Source organism: Trachemys scripta, chromosome 10, assembly GCF_013100865.1.
Source record: "Trachemys scripta elegans isolate TJP31775 chromosome 10, CAS_Tse_1.0, whole genome shotgun sequence".
Taxonomy (NCBI): domain Eukaryota; kingdom Metazoa; phylum Chordata; order Testudines; family Emydidae; genus Trachemys; species Trachemys scripta.
The window spans coordinates 60,224,728-60,239,838 of record NC_048307.1 but is presented as its reverse complement, the minus strand read 5'-3'; the positions used below and the strand labels follow the sequence as shown (position 1 = coordinate 60,239,838).

General features: G+C 37.6%; 1 protein-coding gene across 9 annotated transcripts in view; it reads right to left on the bottom strand.

Annotated features, from left to right (window-relative positions):
• Nucleotides 1–15,111, bottom strand: part of ZNF280D (zinc finger protein 280D) — an 85,718-nt gene that overhangs the window by 40,386 nt on the left and 30,221 nt on the right. For 8 of the 9 annotated variants that reach the window (XR_004647308.1, XR_004647305.1, XR_004647304.1 and 5 more), the window contains 3 exons: nt 10,063–10,180; nt 3,034–3,201; nt 1,303–1,412 (listed from right to left, as the gene is read on the bottom strand). Coding sequence is in view for 4 of the 9 variants with exons in the window: in XM_034782813.1 (XP_034638704.1) it covers nt 1,303–1,412; nt 3,034–3,201; nt 10,063–10,180 (396 nt within the window). In the remaining 5 variants the exon portion in view is untranslated. The remainder of the gene's footprint in view (nt 1–1,302; nt 1,413–3,033; nt 3,202–10,062; nt 10,181–15,111) is intronic. The other variant, XM_034782816.1, reaches the window with a different exon arrangement.

The window sequence follows — 15,111 nt, the reverse complement described above, 5'->3', positions numbered from 1 at the left end:
AAAAAATATTCTGAAATGTACAGCACAATTCAAATTTCTCCAATCTTCATTTTATTAATTAGAAAATTATTCTCCCTCCTAACATAAAATTTAAGCTGAGTAAAACAGCTGCTTTGTTAAACAAAATATTTGTATGCATGAGTTTGTTGACAACTATGAAGAAAGCTGTATTTATTTTTTAAAAATTTGACTGTCTCTTAAAAATATCTGTATATATAAAACACCAATGTGCTGAATTGATTAGAGCAGATAATGGATAGTAAAAACATCAAAGTTTTCTTTCCCAACTCCATGAATGAATTTAGAATATGGAAAGTCATCTACCATCCATGGCCTCTGCTTCCCTAGCTAAAATAGAGATAATGTTTACATAGCTAACAGAAGTATTGCAAAACTTAATGTTTAGAAAGAACTTTTGAGTTCTTCAGCTAGAAGGTGCTATATTGCTGTCCAACAGTAAACAAAACTGGAATGCTTCCAAGGACAACTTTTGCTAAACAACATGCCTTGCTGCGTAGTACTAATTTCTCTGACCCCAGTTTGTGATAAGCTCATTTCCTGTTGTAGGTGAAATGACAGTCCTTGACTTATTTATCCCACTAGGTTAACTGAAGATGTATTTTATTCATAAAAATGTGCAAGTTAATAAAACCAAACAAACCCACTTTCTTCAACAGTATCTTTCAGCACTAAATTCTCCAAATGAACTTAACTTTTCTCTAACAAAATGATCACGAATGGATCAAAATTGAAAAGGTGCAATTGAGTATCTATACATTTCTGAGAGGAGGAGAGGAAAAGAGTAATTTTCTCTCTTTTATAAACAGCATCTTTTTTATTTTGCACTGTTCCTGGCCCATGAAGGGGGTCATATTTTGCCTGTACAAACAGTAATTCGTAAGGCATTTAGGGTTCAATTCTTCAAGAGTCTGAACTCCCGTTGCATGAGAGTTGAGGATCATCAACACTATACATGAGGTGCTAAGACCCTCACAGAACTGGGCTATAAAAAGCCTACGAGGTTTTTATTTACATATGACAAAGCAAGAGTGCACCTTTCAAAAGGACCAGGAACAATGAAAAAACAGGTGAAAATTAATCTCATTTTGCTAATTTCTTTTTCATTCTTCTTTGCTCATGGGTGTGAAAAACATTCAGCATCTCAGCAAATTGGGCCCATGATGAAAATATCCAAAGTGCAGAACATCTGTAACTTGTCATAAAAATTTGACCCCTGTTTTACAACTCTGCTTAATCCCAAAATGTTTATAATTACTTTTCACAAATACAAAAAACTTTTACCTTCATGTGATTTTTTAAAGGATCCATAAGATTGAAGTGAATATTGCATTTTGGACAAGCTCGTGGAAAAGGTGCTCCATTTTTAACATTGCTTGATGTAGTATTAGTACCTGTAAAATGTGAAGTGTACATTAGGACTCCAAATTTACAGTCCATCACAAGAGTAATTATGACAAAACGTCTTAGAAGTCCAGAAAAATACATGGTTTAAAATGAAATCTATTACAACTCAGGTGACAGTGGTGGCTGTAATTAAAGACTGAATTCCAACTGCCATTATAATTACCCTTTCATTTTCAAATTCTTTTTGGTGACAACTTGCACACAATATTACTGTATGTCCAAAAATACTTTAAGAGTGGAAGAGATAACAAGAGCTAGATGATCTACCTATCTAAGGTCCTTATGCAGCACTACTTATGCAGTGATTTTAAGACAGCATTTAGAATTTTTGTTTTACAGGATTTAGTCTGACCACTTCTGGAAAGGAGTTACATGACTTGGCTATTAGTGATGAGAGTATTGTTCTCTCTGCCAGGTAGTTGGAACCTAAGCCTATTCAGCTGCATCATTCGTGCTGATCTAAGATGTCTTTGAGGTTCATGGAGAATAAATAGGTATCTCAGGCACTACACCCACATTCATGAGAGAATAGTGTTTTCTCTTATTAACATAAAAATTGTTTGCCACCTGCTAATCAGTTTGTATTTAAATGTTGGAATAGCTCATCTTTAGTGAATATTGCTTATATCTGGGCTTAAGCTCTCTTGGAACTGCCAAAATCAGAGCCAGCTGCCTCTGTAGATGAAGTTCTCTCTTTGGCATACAGTCCTATCCAGGTAAGCAGTTTAGACAAAAGGAGGAATAAACACAGGAGGGCTGTTTTTTTTTTTTTTTAAAAGAATACATATGAACTATTTGAGGTCAACTGTAATCTACCAGACTATGACCAAAGGTCACAACAGTCAACACACCACCTTATAAGAAGAACCAGGCAACATTATTCATTTTTGGCCTGCGGGAAGAGAGGAGGCAAAAAATTAAGAATTGGGTCAACTGAAACATTTCATAAACTCACGTAGCTTTTGCCAAATTGTTTTAATGAATATGCTAATCTAAAATAGCTAGAATTCCTCTCCTTTTGTAGGGAGGGAGAGGCCTATCAGAGCGCAAAAGAAGAAGCTATTTCAAACTAAATCAACAAAATTGCTATTAACAGGATTTTTCTTTGGGGAGGGGATTTCTGCAGTTGCAGGTCCGAACAGGAAATTCTTCACTCAGAGAATCCTTGCAATCTTGGTTATTAATCTTCAAAAAAGGTACTATTTTGCTATTCCATTTTTTATATATAGATTCTAAGGTAATGTGATTTAACTCTGGGCCAATGAACTCTAAATATTCATATCTTCACAATTACTGAACCAGTTAACTTTATTCTTGACTTGCTTTATAGAGATCAATGAAACTCAAAACAAGCCACATCTGAAGACTAAATATACTGTAACATTTGTAAGGCTTCAGTGTGTATTATATAGAGTATTAAAAAATACCTCTTTATATAAGAAGAGAACATATTTTAAGGCATAGGCACAAGGGGCAGGCAGAGCTGTTGAGTTAACTCTGCCTTAACTTCTTAGTGTTGATCGTTCAACTTTAACATTGCATTAGTGCTAGCTTTTTCCATGGAACAGATACATGGATTTAACAGCTAGACCATTTAATCTACCCTACCTTTTGAAGAAACATTTTGTGATGGTGTTACTGTTGGAGAGTTAACTGAAGGTGATACAGTTGAATTGCTTCCAGCACCAACCTCATTAGGCTTGGCCTTTTTTGGAGTAACACTGTTGGCTTCAGAAGTAGCTGGACGCTTAGACACAAAACCACTCTCATTCAGACCTATAGCAGTTTAAATTAAAGAACCTCAGTTTTTTCATAGTATATTACCAATCTCTTACTGATGATTACTTTTTAAATGGACAAACAAGTCTAAACAAATAATAGTTATTAAAATCTCCTCTACCCAATAAGCCGTTTATAAATTAGGAAAATTATGTTTGTTTGAGTCAGCCATCAATACTTGGAAGTTAATGTGATGTGAATGAATAAGAAAATAGACTGCAGCCCCCTCATTTAAGACACCTCATATATTTGTTGGAGCCTACCTAAAGAGCCTGGTCTTTCTGATCCCTCTTCATCTAGCACAGGCCAAATTTGCGTGCCTAACCACAGATGGCTATAGCATTAGTCACTGCAATGCATACTATTTGGAAGTGCCTTTTCATTCTTCTCTTCAACAGAATCTCTCTCTTTTACTTAGTATTCAGTTTTAGTTTATGTATTTGATGTTTCACTCCATATTCTTTATGAAAATATGTTTATGACATGAATATGATATAACTGAGATATACTTTATGCAAGATGGCTCATGTAAGATATCACTGGAAAGGTTATGGTTTACTGAATGTGATTATCCAATTTGTATGCTTGTATCATTTCTGTATCTGAAGTTAGGAATATGTACCTATATTTCAAATGTGTTACTTTGGGTGTCACCCCCAAGTAGTCTTTCAGGTACAACTATGGAAAAGCAAGGCAGGGCTAATGGCCCACTAGCAATGACAATGGACTGTGAAAGAGCTTAGTCTTCCTGTGGACGCTCCAGACAGCCTATGAGTAATGGCTGCCACAGCTCTGCAGAGACATGGGTCTGAGTCACCTGGTACTGGACCCATCCCTTGGAAAGCCAGTGTTCTGTCACTGGGAGACAAAGGGTTCCTACCATACACAAGAGCTACAGAAGGCAGGGGAATGACATCATTGTGGTTCTCCTCTGCCTCCACACCCAAAGAGACACTGAAAAACACCCGAAAGCAAGAACTGAATTGTGGGGAGAAGGGCTGAGCCCAAGCTGGAAGGGTGTCTGGCTTGTGAGTAATAATACCTGAGGTCTCAAGCTGGAGACCAGTGCAGATGCCTTTCAAGACTTTCTGTAATCTGCCTGCAACATTATCTAGGATGAGAAATTACTATTTGTAACCAATTTCTTTAGTGAAACAAGCTCATTTTCAGAGTAGCATCCAGCAGACTTAGTCTGCATCCACAAAAAGAACAGGAGTAATTGTGGCACCTTAGAGACTAACAAATTTCTTTGTTAGTCTCGAAGGTGCCATAAGCTCAGTTTGTGTGTTTTGTTTTATTTGCTTAGTAATCTGCTTTGTTCTGTTTGCTACCTCTTTAACCACTTAAAATTCATCTTTTATAGCTAATAAACTTATTTCTTGGTTATAATATAACCCCGTTTGTGCAATTCATGGGGGCGCGGGGGAGATGAGAGGCTGTGCATACCTTTCTCCACATTGAGGGAGGAGGCAGATTTCATAATATACCTTTGGGTTTGCACCCCAAGGGAGGTGGACACCTGAGTGCTGGAGCAGGTCCCTTAGGCTGACACTTCCCAGAGCTATTCTCAGTATCTGTGTCATTCTGCAGTTGGGTGTGGCGCTGCCTGCATGTGTGCTGGAGGAGGCTTAATAGCCTGGTTCAGCAAGACAGGTAAAAGGGTGCCCTGGCTGGCAGAACAGGCGGCCTCAGTGATATCCCAGCACATCGGGTGGTACCTTAAGGGGTACAACCCATCACAATGTATGTTACTTACTTCTGTCAAAATGTCTGAGATTTCAGTTTGTATGCAAGATCTTATATAAAATGAAAGTTGCGCTATAGATAATTCCCAACTATCCAGAAAATGGTAATTCTCATTAGCCATTTGAAGGAAAAAGAACTGAAATAGCTTCCAAAAGGTTGGAGGGGAATTAGAAGCAACAGTTTGCTAGTGCCCTATAAAAATGCAAAATATTAAAAGCAACTTTCAAATACATGTATATCAATGGCCTGATTAGGTCCATTAGAAAAGCTGTGTGCCTTTTTTCCAGTGCCAAGTTCCCCTAAAGCCAGCATGTCTGGCACTGGATGATTTCCCCTGCATAGGAGAATCATCCAATATCACCCACTCAATGTACTGGTGAAACAAGGTAACCAAAGGCATGTCGGGGGAATCCCTACATGCCAGTAGTGTGTTCCTGGCTGCCAGGACAGTTCCTGAGGTCCACTGGGAACTACAATAAATTAGACACCAGCTTTCAGACTTCTATAGTTTATACTGGGGACTGGACCAACAACAGGGTGAGAACAGAAAATAGGTCCTGTGCACTCCCTTCTCCACTCTCCAGCTGCATTCAGCACTTCTTGGGTGGAATTGAGAATCTGTCCTTATCTTTCCTTACAAACAACAGAAGGATAGCTGATCTCTTGGAGAATTGTTAAAGAGCTCACTTTTTCACAAAAAATGAAAACTAGGACTTAACGTGGCGACACCCACCTAAATTGCAATTGTGACTCTCATTCATTACTTGTACAAGAAAGCCTTTGTCGTAATAACTAGTTTTGTTACAGCAATTATGAATGTCACGTGGATGTCAGTACAAAAATTGTATGTAGTATTGTTGTAGCCGTGTCAGCCCCAGAATATTATAGAGACATTGTGGGTGAGAGAATATCTTTTATTGGACCAACTTCTGTTTGTGAGGAAGAGAAGCTTTTGAGCTTACACAGAGCTCTTCTTAAGCTCTATAAGCCTGAAAAATTGTCTTCTTCACCAACAGAAGTTGGACCAATCAAAGATACTACCTCAGCCACCTTGTCTCTCCAATACAAAGATCCTAATGCCTATTGAAACTGCCTTCATTATGCCCTATAATGAGAATGTACTTAACTTTTAGCTCAGACTTTTATACTTAACCAACTTAAAAAGCTGTTTTGCAGTCATACTTTCTAATGATACAAACCCAGTCATTTTCTGAAGTGAACATGTTAAACATTTCCCATTCAGTTTATGCAACTTTTGCCCAAGGTAATTAAAAATTGCTAAATCAGATCTGGGCTACTCATTGGGTATTATCTTTCTTTAGTGCTTTTGTTTACTTATACATGCACTGCTAAATGTGTGAGATTCTTGCTGGGGCTTCTGTGTGTTGATTAGCAATGGCTGTTGTAGAGCTGGTACCAAATATGTATTCTTCTGTACCACTGAATTTACTTGTGCAATGGGCCTGTGAACAACAATGGATGCTGTAGATGTGACTATTAGATGTATTTGTATAACTGACTATTCAGGTTGAACCGACTTAGTGGAACCACCTATAAAATACCATTTTTTTCAAAGTCGTGTGTCAGAAGAAAATCAAGTTTCAATATAATTTGTAATATTTCCTATCAATAAGGAATTATAAAAAAAACTTCTGATGTGTTCCAAGAAAAATATACACCATTAAGAATTCTGTTCCATATTTACAATGGTGCACATTCTCACAGGGTTTCATGCAACTCCAAATATGTTACTAGGAGTAACACAAACAGCAGGAGAGTACATATGCTCAAATTAGCGTGGGATTGTTTTCTGTGGTTCTACATTAGAAGAGTCAAGTTAATTCTATTAAGTTGTCTCTTTCAGAATAGCCATCCTAAGAGTAGGAGAATTTGTTTACAATAGTAGATAAGAACAGAATTCAAATGCACACTGAAAAACAGCTGCAGTTATACTGTGAAAAATGCTATTTTAAACAAAGAAATTCCAAACACTGTGTAATAATCAGTAAAACTGGTTGCCAATCTGAAAACTAGTCAATTTTATAGAACTATCACCAATTTACATGGTCTGAACCTTGCAAACACTGACGCACATGCTTAACTTTTATTTCAATGAGACTACTCATAGTAGTAAAGTTAAGCACATTCATAAGAGATTGCAGGATGGAGCCAATTGCCCAGCTTTAGGAAACCGCTTAGGCACATAAGTCCCACTGAATTCTGAGCTCAAAGTTAAGCATGTGCTCAAGTGCTTTTCTGAATTGGAGAATAAATTAGTTAGAGGTAGTTACTAAGAGGCTTGTGAAATCTGAATGATCAATAGTCACCTGAGCAGGACAGTTACTGACTGTTTGATAATAAATACATATATTGGTGCAACACCTCTCACCCATAGCCCAATCCTCCCCTCAGACCAATTTACACTGATAAAATTCGAATGACTACAATGAGTTGCAATTTACACCAGCATGAAAGAAGACTTAGGCCTACGGTTTTTATTTTGGGCTACAGATTTTTAACTTTAAAAAATAACACTTCAGAAAGAATCACACCACCTGACAGGTGTTGAATAAAGCGTTGAATTTAACAGGTATGATTAAGTATTTACATTTGGCTATACTAGGGGTTGGCAACGTTCGGCACGCGGCTCGCCAGGGTAAGCACCGTGGCGGGCCGGGCCAGTTTTATTTACCCGCTGACGCGGCAGGTTCGGCCGATCGCGGCCCCCACTGGCCGCGGTTCGCCGTCCCGGGCCAATGGGGGCGGCGAGCAGCCGCGGCCAGCACATCGCTTGCCCGTGCTGCTTCTCGCCGCCCCATTGGCCCGGAACGGCGAACCGCAGCCAGTGGGGGCCGCGATCGGCCGAACCTGCCGCGTCAGCGGGTAAATAAAACTGGCCCGGCCCGCCACGGTGCTTACCCTGGCGAGCCGCGTGCCGAACGTTGTCGATCCCTGGGCTATACCAAGATTTTCTATTTTAGCCAAAATATTAATTTTCAGCATTTGTTACTATGAACAATTCCAACTTGATATCACAGTATTCAATTCTGTAAATAATACATGCAATACTAGATTTAAAAAAAAATTTCAAAGTGCTCTTATTCCATTTAACAAGTGGAAAGTATTTACTCCTTTTCTCCCACACACATAATAGATTAAAACAATCAGTACACAAAATTATTTTAAGCTTGTTCTGGGTCTTGAACAATTTACAATCAGTAACTGATTTTTGTTTAATTATCTAAGATTATTTCTGATAAAGGTAAATGTTAATAATTCTTATCAATTAACATGAAAACTCTTGATATTTCTAAATAATCAAGTCCTCAGTGTACTTGATTTTAACTGTGTTTTCTGAAAACATGTGAGTCAGAATTTTTCTAGAATTCTTGGCAAACAGGTAGGCTTGAATGCTAAAGACTTCCTGCTGCCTCTCCCTCACTTGCATTAAAGGTTTTGGTCTTATGGAGCTCACATGTGATATGAAACTGACCACCTATTTGTTTTGGCTCTCAGGTCCTTACTACTGCACACACGGTTCTCAATTTAGTCAACCCAGCTCAGTCCTACTTTTGCTTACTAACTCAGTAAGTATTCCTCTCAGCCTATCAATTTCCTTTGTCTGTTCCTTAATCTTCTCCAGCAGGCTTTTCTTGCTACATTTTATTTCACTCTATTACACTCTCCCTCTGTTTCTAAAAGGGGCAAAAAGCAGTTTTGTTCTCAATAATTTAAATAAGCAATGTTAAATTCTTTTTTTAATCTCTAAATCCAATACAGACCACACACCTACTTTCCTACCTCACATGAACTGCATAACACCTCAATTCACAGTCATTTAAGGGCTCAGTCCTTGAAGGTGCGGAGCACTCTGGCTCCAGTCCAGCAAAGCACATAAGCATGGGCGTAACTTTTCAGTTTCCCTCTGACGTCAACGAAACTGCTCAAGTGGTTAAAGTTAAGCACCTGCTTAAGAGCTTTGCTGGATAAGACTAGAATGCTGAACACTTGATAAAGTAGATAAGTGCTTGATCTTGCCAAGAGCTACTTGCCCCACCTTCTCCCCAGCTAGAATAAATCACAGAACAAGGGTGGGGTAGGAATGGAGGAGACTATACCAATAAGTGTGTGTGGATAACTACTGGAAAAAACACACCCTTCACTCATTTGGGAGCAGATGGAGGATGGGAGAGAGTGCCCCATTTAGAGTGTTATGAAACCACCACCTCCCCCACAAGAATTGGTTAGATTTTCATCTTACTCATTCTGCTTCACATAGCATTTCTGTTTTAGTCACCTCTTGTAGAAGGATCAGAAAAATTGTCAATTATATTTCATTATAGATTGAATTACAGGCTGACCAACAATTAAGTTTGTCATTCAATTACCACAAAAATGCAATTCGTCATAATTGACACTTGAAGTTTAAATTTACAGCATATACTTATTTATTATAAAATGTAATTTAACTTTACATGTTCTAATTAGTATTTCAAATAAATACAATTTTCTTCAGCCAGATAAAACAGTTTCTGCAACTAAAAATAAAGAATTAAAAAAAAAAAAATACTTCAGAGGCTCATGACAAGCATTCTTCCCCCCCACCCCCAGTTTCCCAGAACAGATCCCTTTGATCTGTCTACTCCAATTGCTATATATAGCAATCAGGAAACAAAGAATGACATCTAGGGAATCCACTGAGCAGACTCAGGAAGTTGTTCCATGGGCTCTCACTGGCTGACTGACAGACACTTTTATTGATGTCATCCAGAGAGAGCTGCATATGCTGCAAATGAACTTTTGCCTGCCAAAAAAGTCATTTCAGTGAGTCTGGCAGTAATTTTTTAATATAGACAGACAAAAATCACACGCATATATTGATTGGGGTCATCATATAACATGTGTGAGTTCACAAGAGCAAGACTTTATTGGAAAGTATATTTTAAGTGCAATGATCCAAATCTTCCTTCGTAACATGGACACCAATACTGCTATTTTACAAACACTAATAAACTATCCTATGTTCTGAAACCTCTATTAAAATTATAACCCAAACACTCTATACTTTTACTCTTAAAAAAAAAAAAAAAGCTTTTACTAACATACACTCACCTGTCATAGTCACTACTGATCCACTCTGGTAGTGAGGAACTCCTGACTTCTGTCTCAAGCCGAACAGTATGCCCGAAGTATTATTTGGTACAGCTTGTGGAGAACTCGCAATATAACCCTGATAAGCCATTTTCAAAAGGAGGGGAGAGGGAAAAATTGGGACTTAATCTTTATAAAGCATTTTGAAATTTGCATAAAAAAATCAATATACAAATGCAACTTACAGTATCATATGCTTGTTTTTTGTAACTACAATTGGATTCAGATAATTTAAACACTTATTCTGTAAATACTGAAGTTATAATTACCATCTGCCAAAATAATAATATAAATTCTGTTAAAACAATTAAAACCTGACCTGGTTCATCTGTGGTTGATTTATCCAGGGTAAGTGTGCATGTGTACGTTCTGTACATTTTAGAGAAAGTATGCATACTACTGATTTATTTATCTGAATAAAAACAGAGTTTACTATCTGATTTATCCTAAATCTGCTAGTGTTTCTAATTAAGAGGATTTTTTTCTCTAAGCATTTGCCCACTTTCTTCCTTTCAATTTAAATTTAGAAACTTTACACATTATTTCCACAGCTAGCTAACTGCATTTTAAAGGACACAAATCAGAACCCAATGTAAACTCATAGTAAATAGAAACTTCTTAATACAAACAGAGCAAGATGAGTTATTTTGGGTTTTTTTAAGTGCCACCTGTTCAAGCACCAATTCAAGCCAAGATTCAGAAGCCATAATCAGTACTTAGGTTAGGCAATTCTTTTGTGATCATAAAAGAAGGATCAATATATCATTAATATTTTTATAGTGAGCTATGCAGTAGTAAAGTCAGTTTAGAGCATTCCAGAAAAGAACTAATTGTTAATAATTAATGAAAACCATGAAAATTTCCAGGTGAAGACAACTCATGACACACATAATTTTAGGGTCTTCTTGCAGTTTTTATCCTATTTTCCAGAGCTGAAGTTCTCATTTAAAGTATATGCCCTCCTAGTACCAATTATAACCTTCAAAATAGAAACCAATAAATATACTGTGTTTGTGGCTGCAAATTCAACATAAAAACCTACGCACCTTAATTCATCCTAGTGGGTTATTTCTGAAGCCAACAATACCCACTGAAATTCTAAATGTCTTCTAAGTTATATACCAGAAGCATTCACAAAGTAAACTGGTCGTAAAATGTTCACATGGTACCTGCCATATCATAAGTGCCAATTCATTCAAATGGCCACTCCACACAAAAACTTTATATAGAATATATGCAATTTCCAGAAGCAGCATAATGAATTAAGAACAACCAGATGATAGAGCTGGGTTCATTTTTAGTTTTAACTTAACAACAATGTAAAAAAAATAGGACAAAACCCAAATCCAAGCCTGTCCTCAACTTTTCCCTATCAAGAATTGACTTATTTTATTTCCCTTTCTCAGCATACCAGCTTCATGCAGATACCTAGATGTATTTTTTCCCCTAGCACAGAGAGTTTTTTTAAAAAAGATTGTTCCTTTAAAAAGAAAAGAAGCCAAAGGCTCAAAGAGCAGAGTCCACAACCTATTTAGCACTGGATTAAAACTGTGGGAGAATACAAGGCAAAATGAAAGCCTGGGTAAGGAGGCTTGACACAACAAAAAGATCATCAGGAAAAGGCACATGACTTGGGTCCCATGTCTCTCCTCTAGTGACTTGTGCCAGCAGATTTGAAGTATGTTGAAGATATCCACAAATGGTGCTCTTAGACCTGGGTACTAACTACAAATTCTTAGCAAACTGATTTCTCTCCTCTGATGATTTTTCCTTTACTGTGAATAAATGTGTCCTTTTCACCCCTTCTTCCCAACTTGCATGATGAAACTGAAAACTTGACAATGATAACTCTGTTTTCCGAGTGACTTTCATAGGGTAGACCAGATTTTGATATAAAGATCTCATGAAACACGTCCCATTCACAGTTGTACCTTTCCATTCACAAGACAACCCTTTAGCATCTATAGCAATTGTTATATTCTTTACTACCAATTTGTACCACTACACTGATTAAGCCTGCTGAAAGCAAGTCTAATTAATAGTGCTAAAAACAAATATGGCTTGTCTAGTTAAGGCCCCCACCAGTGCCACAACAGATTTCAACAGAATGAGAGCACACATCTGTGGGAATCTTTTTTTGTAAATTCCTTCGATGCAGACCCTGAATGACGCAAAGGAAAAAAACCCCTCAAGTCTTCATTTCCTCAAATGAACTCCTCATCCAACCTTACCAAATTGAGACTGACCCTTAACAGCAGCTCTGAAAAAATGAGTTATCCTTTTGGTTATGTTAAAAATATTACTAATGATTTGGGATTAGTTTTCAGAGTTCTTTGATCTGTTCATTATCAAGCTTTAAGGAGGTGTGGAGGACTGTGCATATTGTCTACACTTGAAAAATGATGGGCCAGATCATCAGCTGATACAATAGCTTCATTGAAGTCCTTTATGTCTTAATACAAATCAATCATCTGAGTATGGTACCATGACTCTATAGCCACACTTCCAAAATGTTTTTGTAGTGATCACCATTATTTTGGAGAGAATTCAAGATGCTTTTGTTGGGATGAATGGTAGCACATGTACATTTCCCAGCACACAATTAAGTTATCTGGCCAGGAAGAATGTAGAAAGAGGTGAGATGGATATTCATAGAGACCATGATATCCTCTGAACTGTATGGTAGAATGACAACCCATGAAAATTCCATTTTCAAGTACTCTTTTTGCACAAACTGATTCAGTCATGTCATATGCAAAATGAATCAATATCTTCCAATGCCTTAGAAGTCACAATCTCTATTGGGTAGATATCTCAAAGCATGCTTTAAACACCAGTTTTATGACCTCAGCGAAAGGTCAAGTGCAAAGTTGATTTGAGTTCCTGCATCTGCAAATGCAAAGAACCACCACCACTAGAGTTGAATACACATTGATGTTTACACTTATAATTTGCATTTGTCATCTTGAGAACCTAATTTCAGCTAGGATCCCTGACCACAACTTCTTAAAGTAAGACAATCTCTACCCAGTGAAGAAACAGGACACACTGATACAAGTTAGTCAGAATACGCCTCTGCCCCTCATCACTGAGCCTGTTCTCTGACTGTTCTCTGACTTGCCCAAGAACTGAAAAGCCTTACTGGAACCAAACCTCCATTTCAAAACTTGACCATTGAGACAGGAAGTCTCCCAAAACTAGTGTGCTATGGTTGGCATGTATTTGAAGATTATCCTTCTGGGATGTATTAACAGGTGTGTTGTGTGTTGCCTAGGGAGGCTGTGGAATCTCCATCTCTGGAGATATTTAAGAGTAGGTTAGATAAATGTCTATCAGGGATGGTCTAGACAGTATTTGGTCCTGCCATGAGGGCAGGGGACTGGACTCGATGACCTCTCAAGGTCCCTTCCAGTCCTAGAATCTATGAATCCTCCTAATAATGCTTAGGAGTTTGGTCCACTATAGCCATAAATCCCTTATCTCTGGAAGAGTTGGGATTACTGTTGTTAAGTAATTAGCTTTAGCCAATCCATTTTATCAAATGTGCCAAAAAGGGGGTCTCGCATTGAAAGCAACGTAATTACAAATCGCTGAGAACTGAAAATTTTGAGTCTGGATTCTTCCCAGAATGAATCTGCAAGGAATTTAACTACCCAACACAAACAGAACACTTTAATTGGTATCCTTGTCTAAAAGAAGAATTTATCCTAGATGGCTAAGGGGGGGAGGGGATGGGGAAAAACTGTAGATTTAGCAAATAATCTTAAGAAGGATACCAAATTTTAACATTTTAAAACGTTCCTGCTACCTGCCTGCACTCAGATAGTTTAATGGAGTAAACAGATTTCCCATTCAACAGGGGAATCAGTCATTTGTTTTTTACGCTGAAAGTGTAGTCCTCTCTCTCTGATTTCTAGTCATATGAGTCTAAGAAAGCTGTGACAACTACAGGTATCTGAATTTGTCTGGAATTTGGTTGCAGTGCCCATTACAATTTTCATGAGTTGGATGAATGTGCTCCGCTACCTTGAATTTCCTCAGTAAAGTCTAATTTTAAAAAAAAGTACTACTTTAAGTACTACCCTGCCCAGATGCCCTAAGTTCAGTATATTTGAAGGAATGGTGCTCTTAGAGCTGGGTACTAACTACAAATTCTTAGCAAACTGATTTCTCTCCTCTGATTTTTCCTCTACTGTGAAAAAATGTGACCTCTTTATCTCATTCATGTGAGAATTTAACCTTCACTACTCTATCTCAGAACAGTCTGTAGCAGTGACAGAACTGACCCAATTTCATCCCTGTAGTTCTATCAATTTGGGGTCCTCTGACTCCTCATGGGGAAGATGGTCTTAGTATCACTCAGGCACATCCTCCTCCTTTTCAAAGAAGCAGCCATATTACAAGATATATATACTGACACTGCAACACATAGCTGCAGTGCATTACTGTTCCCATCTATATTTTCCTTCTAGGTTTGTTCATTATTAGAGAAAGAAGAATATTGTGGTGAGGGGTAAAAGGCATAAGCAACTATTGCTATGACAGTCTTTTGCAAAGCAACACACAAAAGAGAAATTGCAACAAAAAGTTAGAGAAAAGAATGCAGAAAGACTTAAAAGTGATGGACTACTGGTAGCAAAACAAACAAAAAGTAAGCCATCAGAAGGGACAACCAGTCTGTGGATACACAGAAATCCACAAATTCAGAGATTTAGGATCTCCAACAAGTTTCTCACAAAAATCAAACTTTTGTTATTTTGTTTCTCTGAAAATGTGTATGGAACCTTCCCAAGTTTACAATTTCCTCAACATTTTGAGTTTAGTACATTTATACTAAATTCACCCTCCTTGCATCTTGAAATAATATCTAGCAACACATTTTAAGATTAATACCAATAAGAGAGGAAAAAAACAGTTTACCAAACACTACCACATATTTAGAGCCTGCTCTATACTACAGAGTTAGGTCAACATAAGACAGCTTACATTGACCTAAACTCTGTAAGTGTC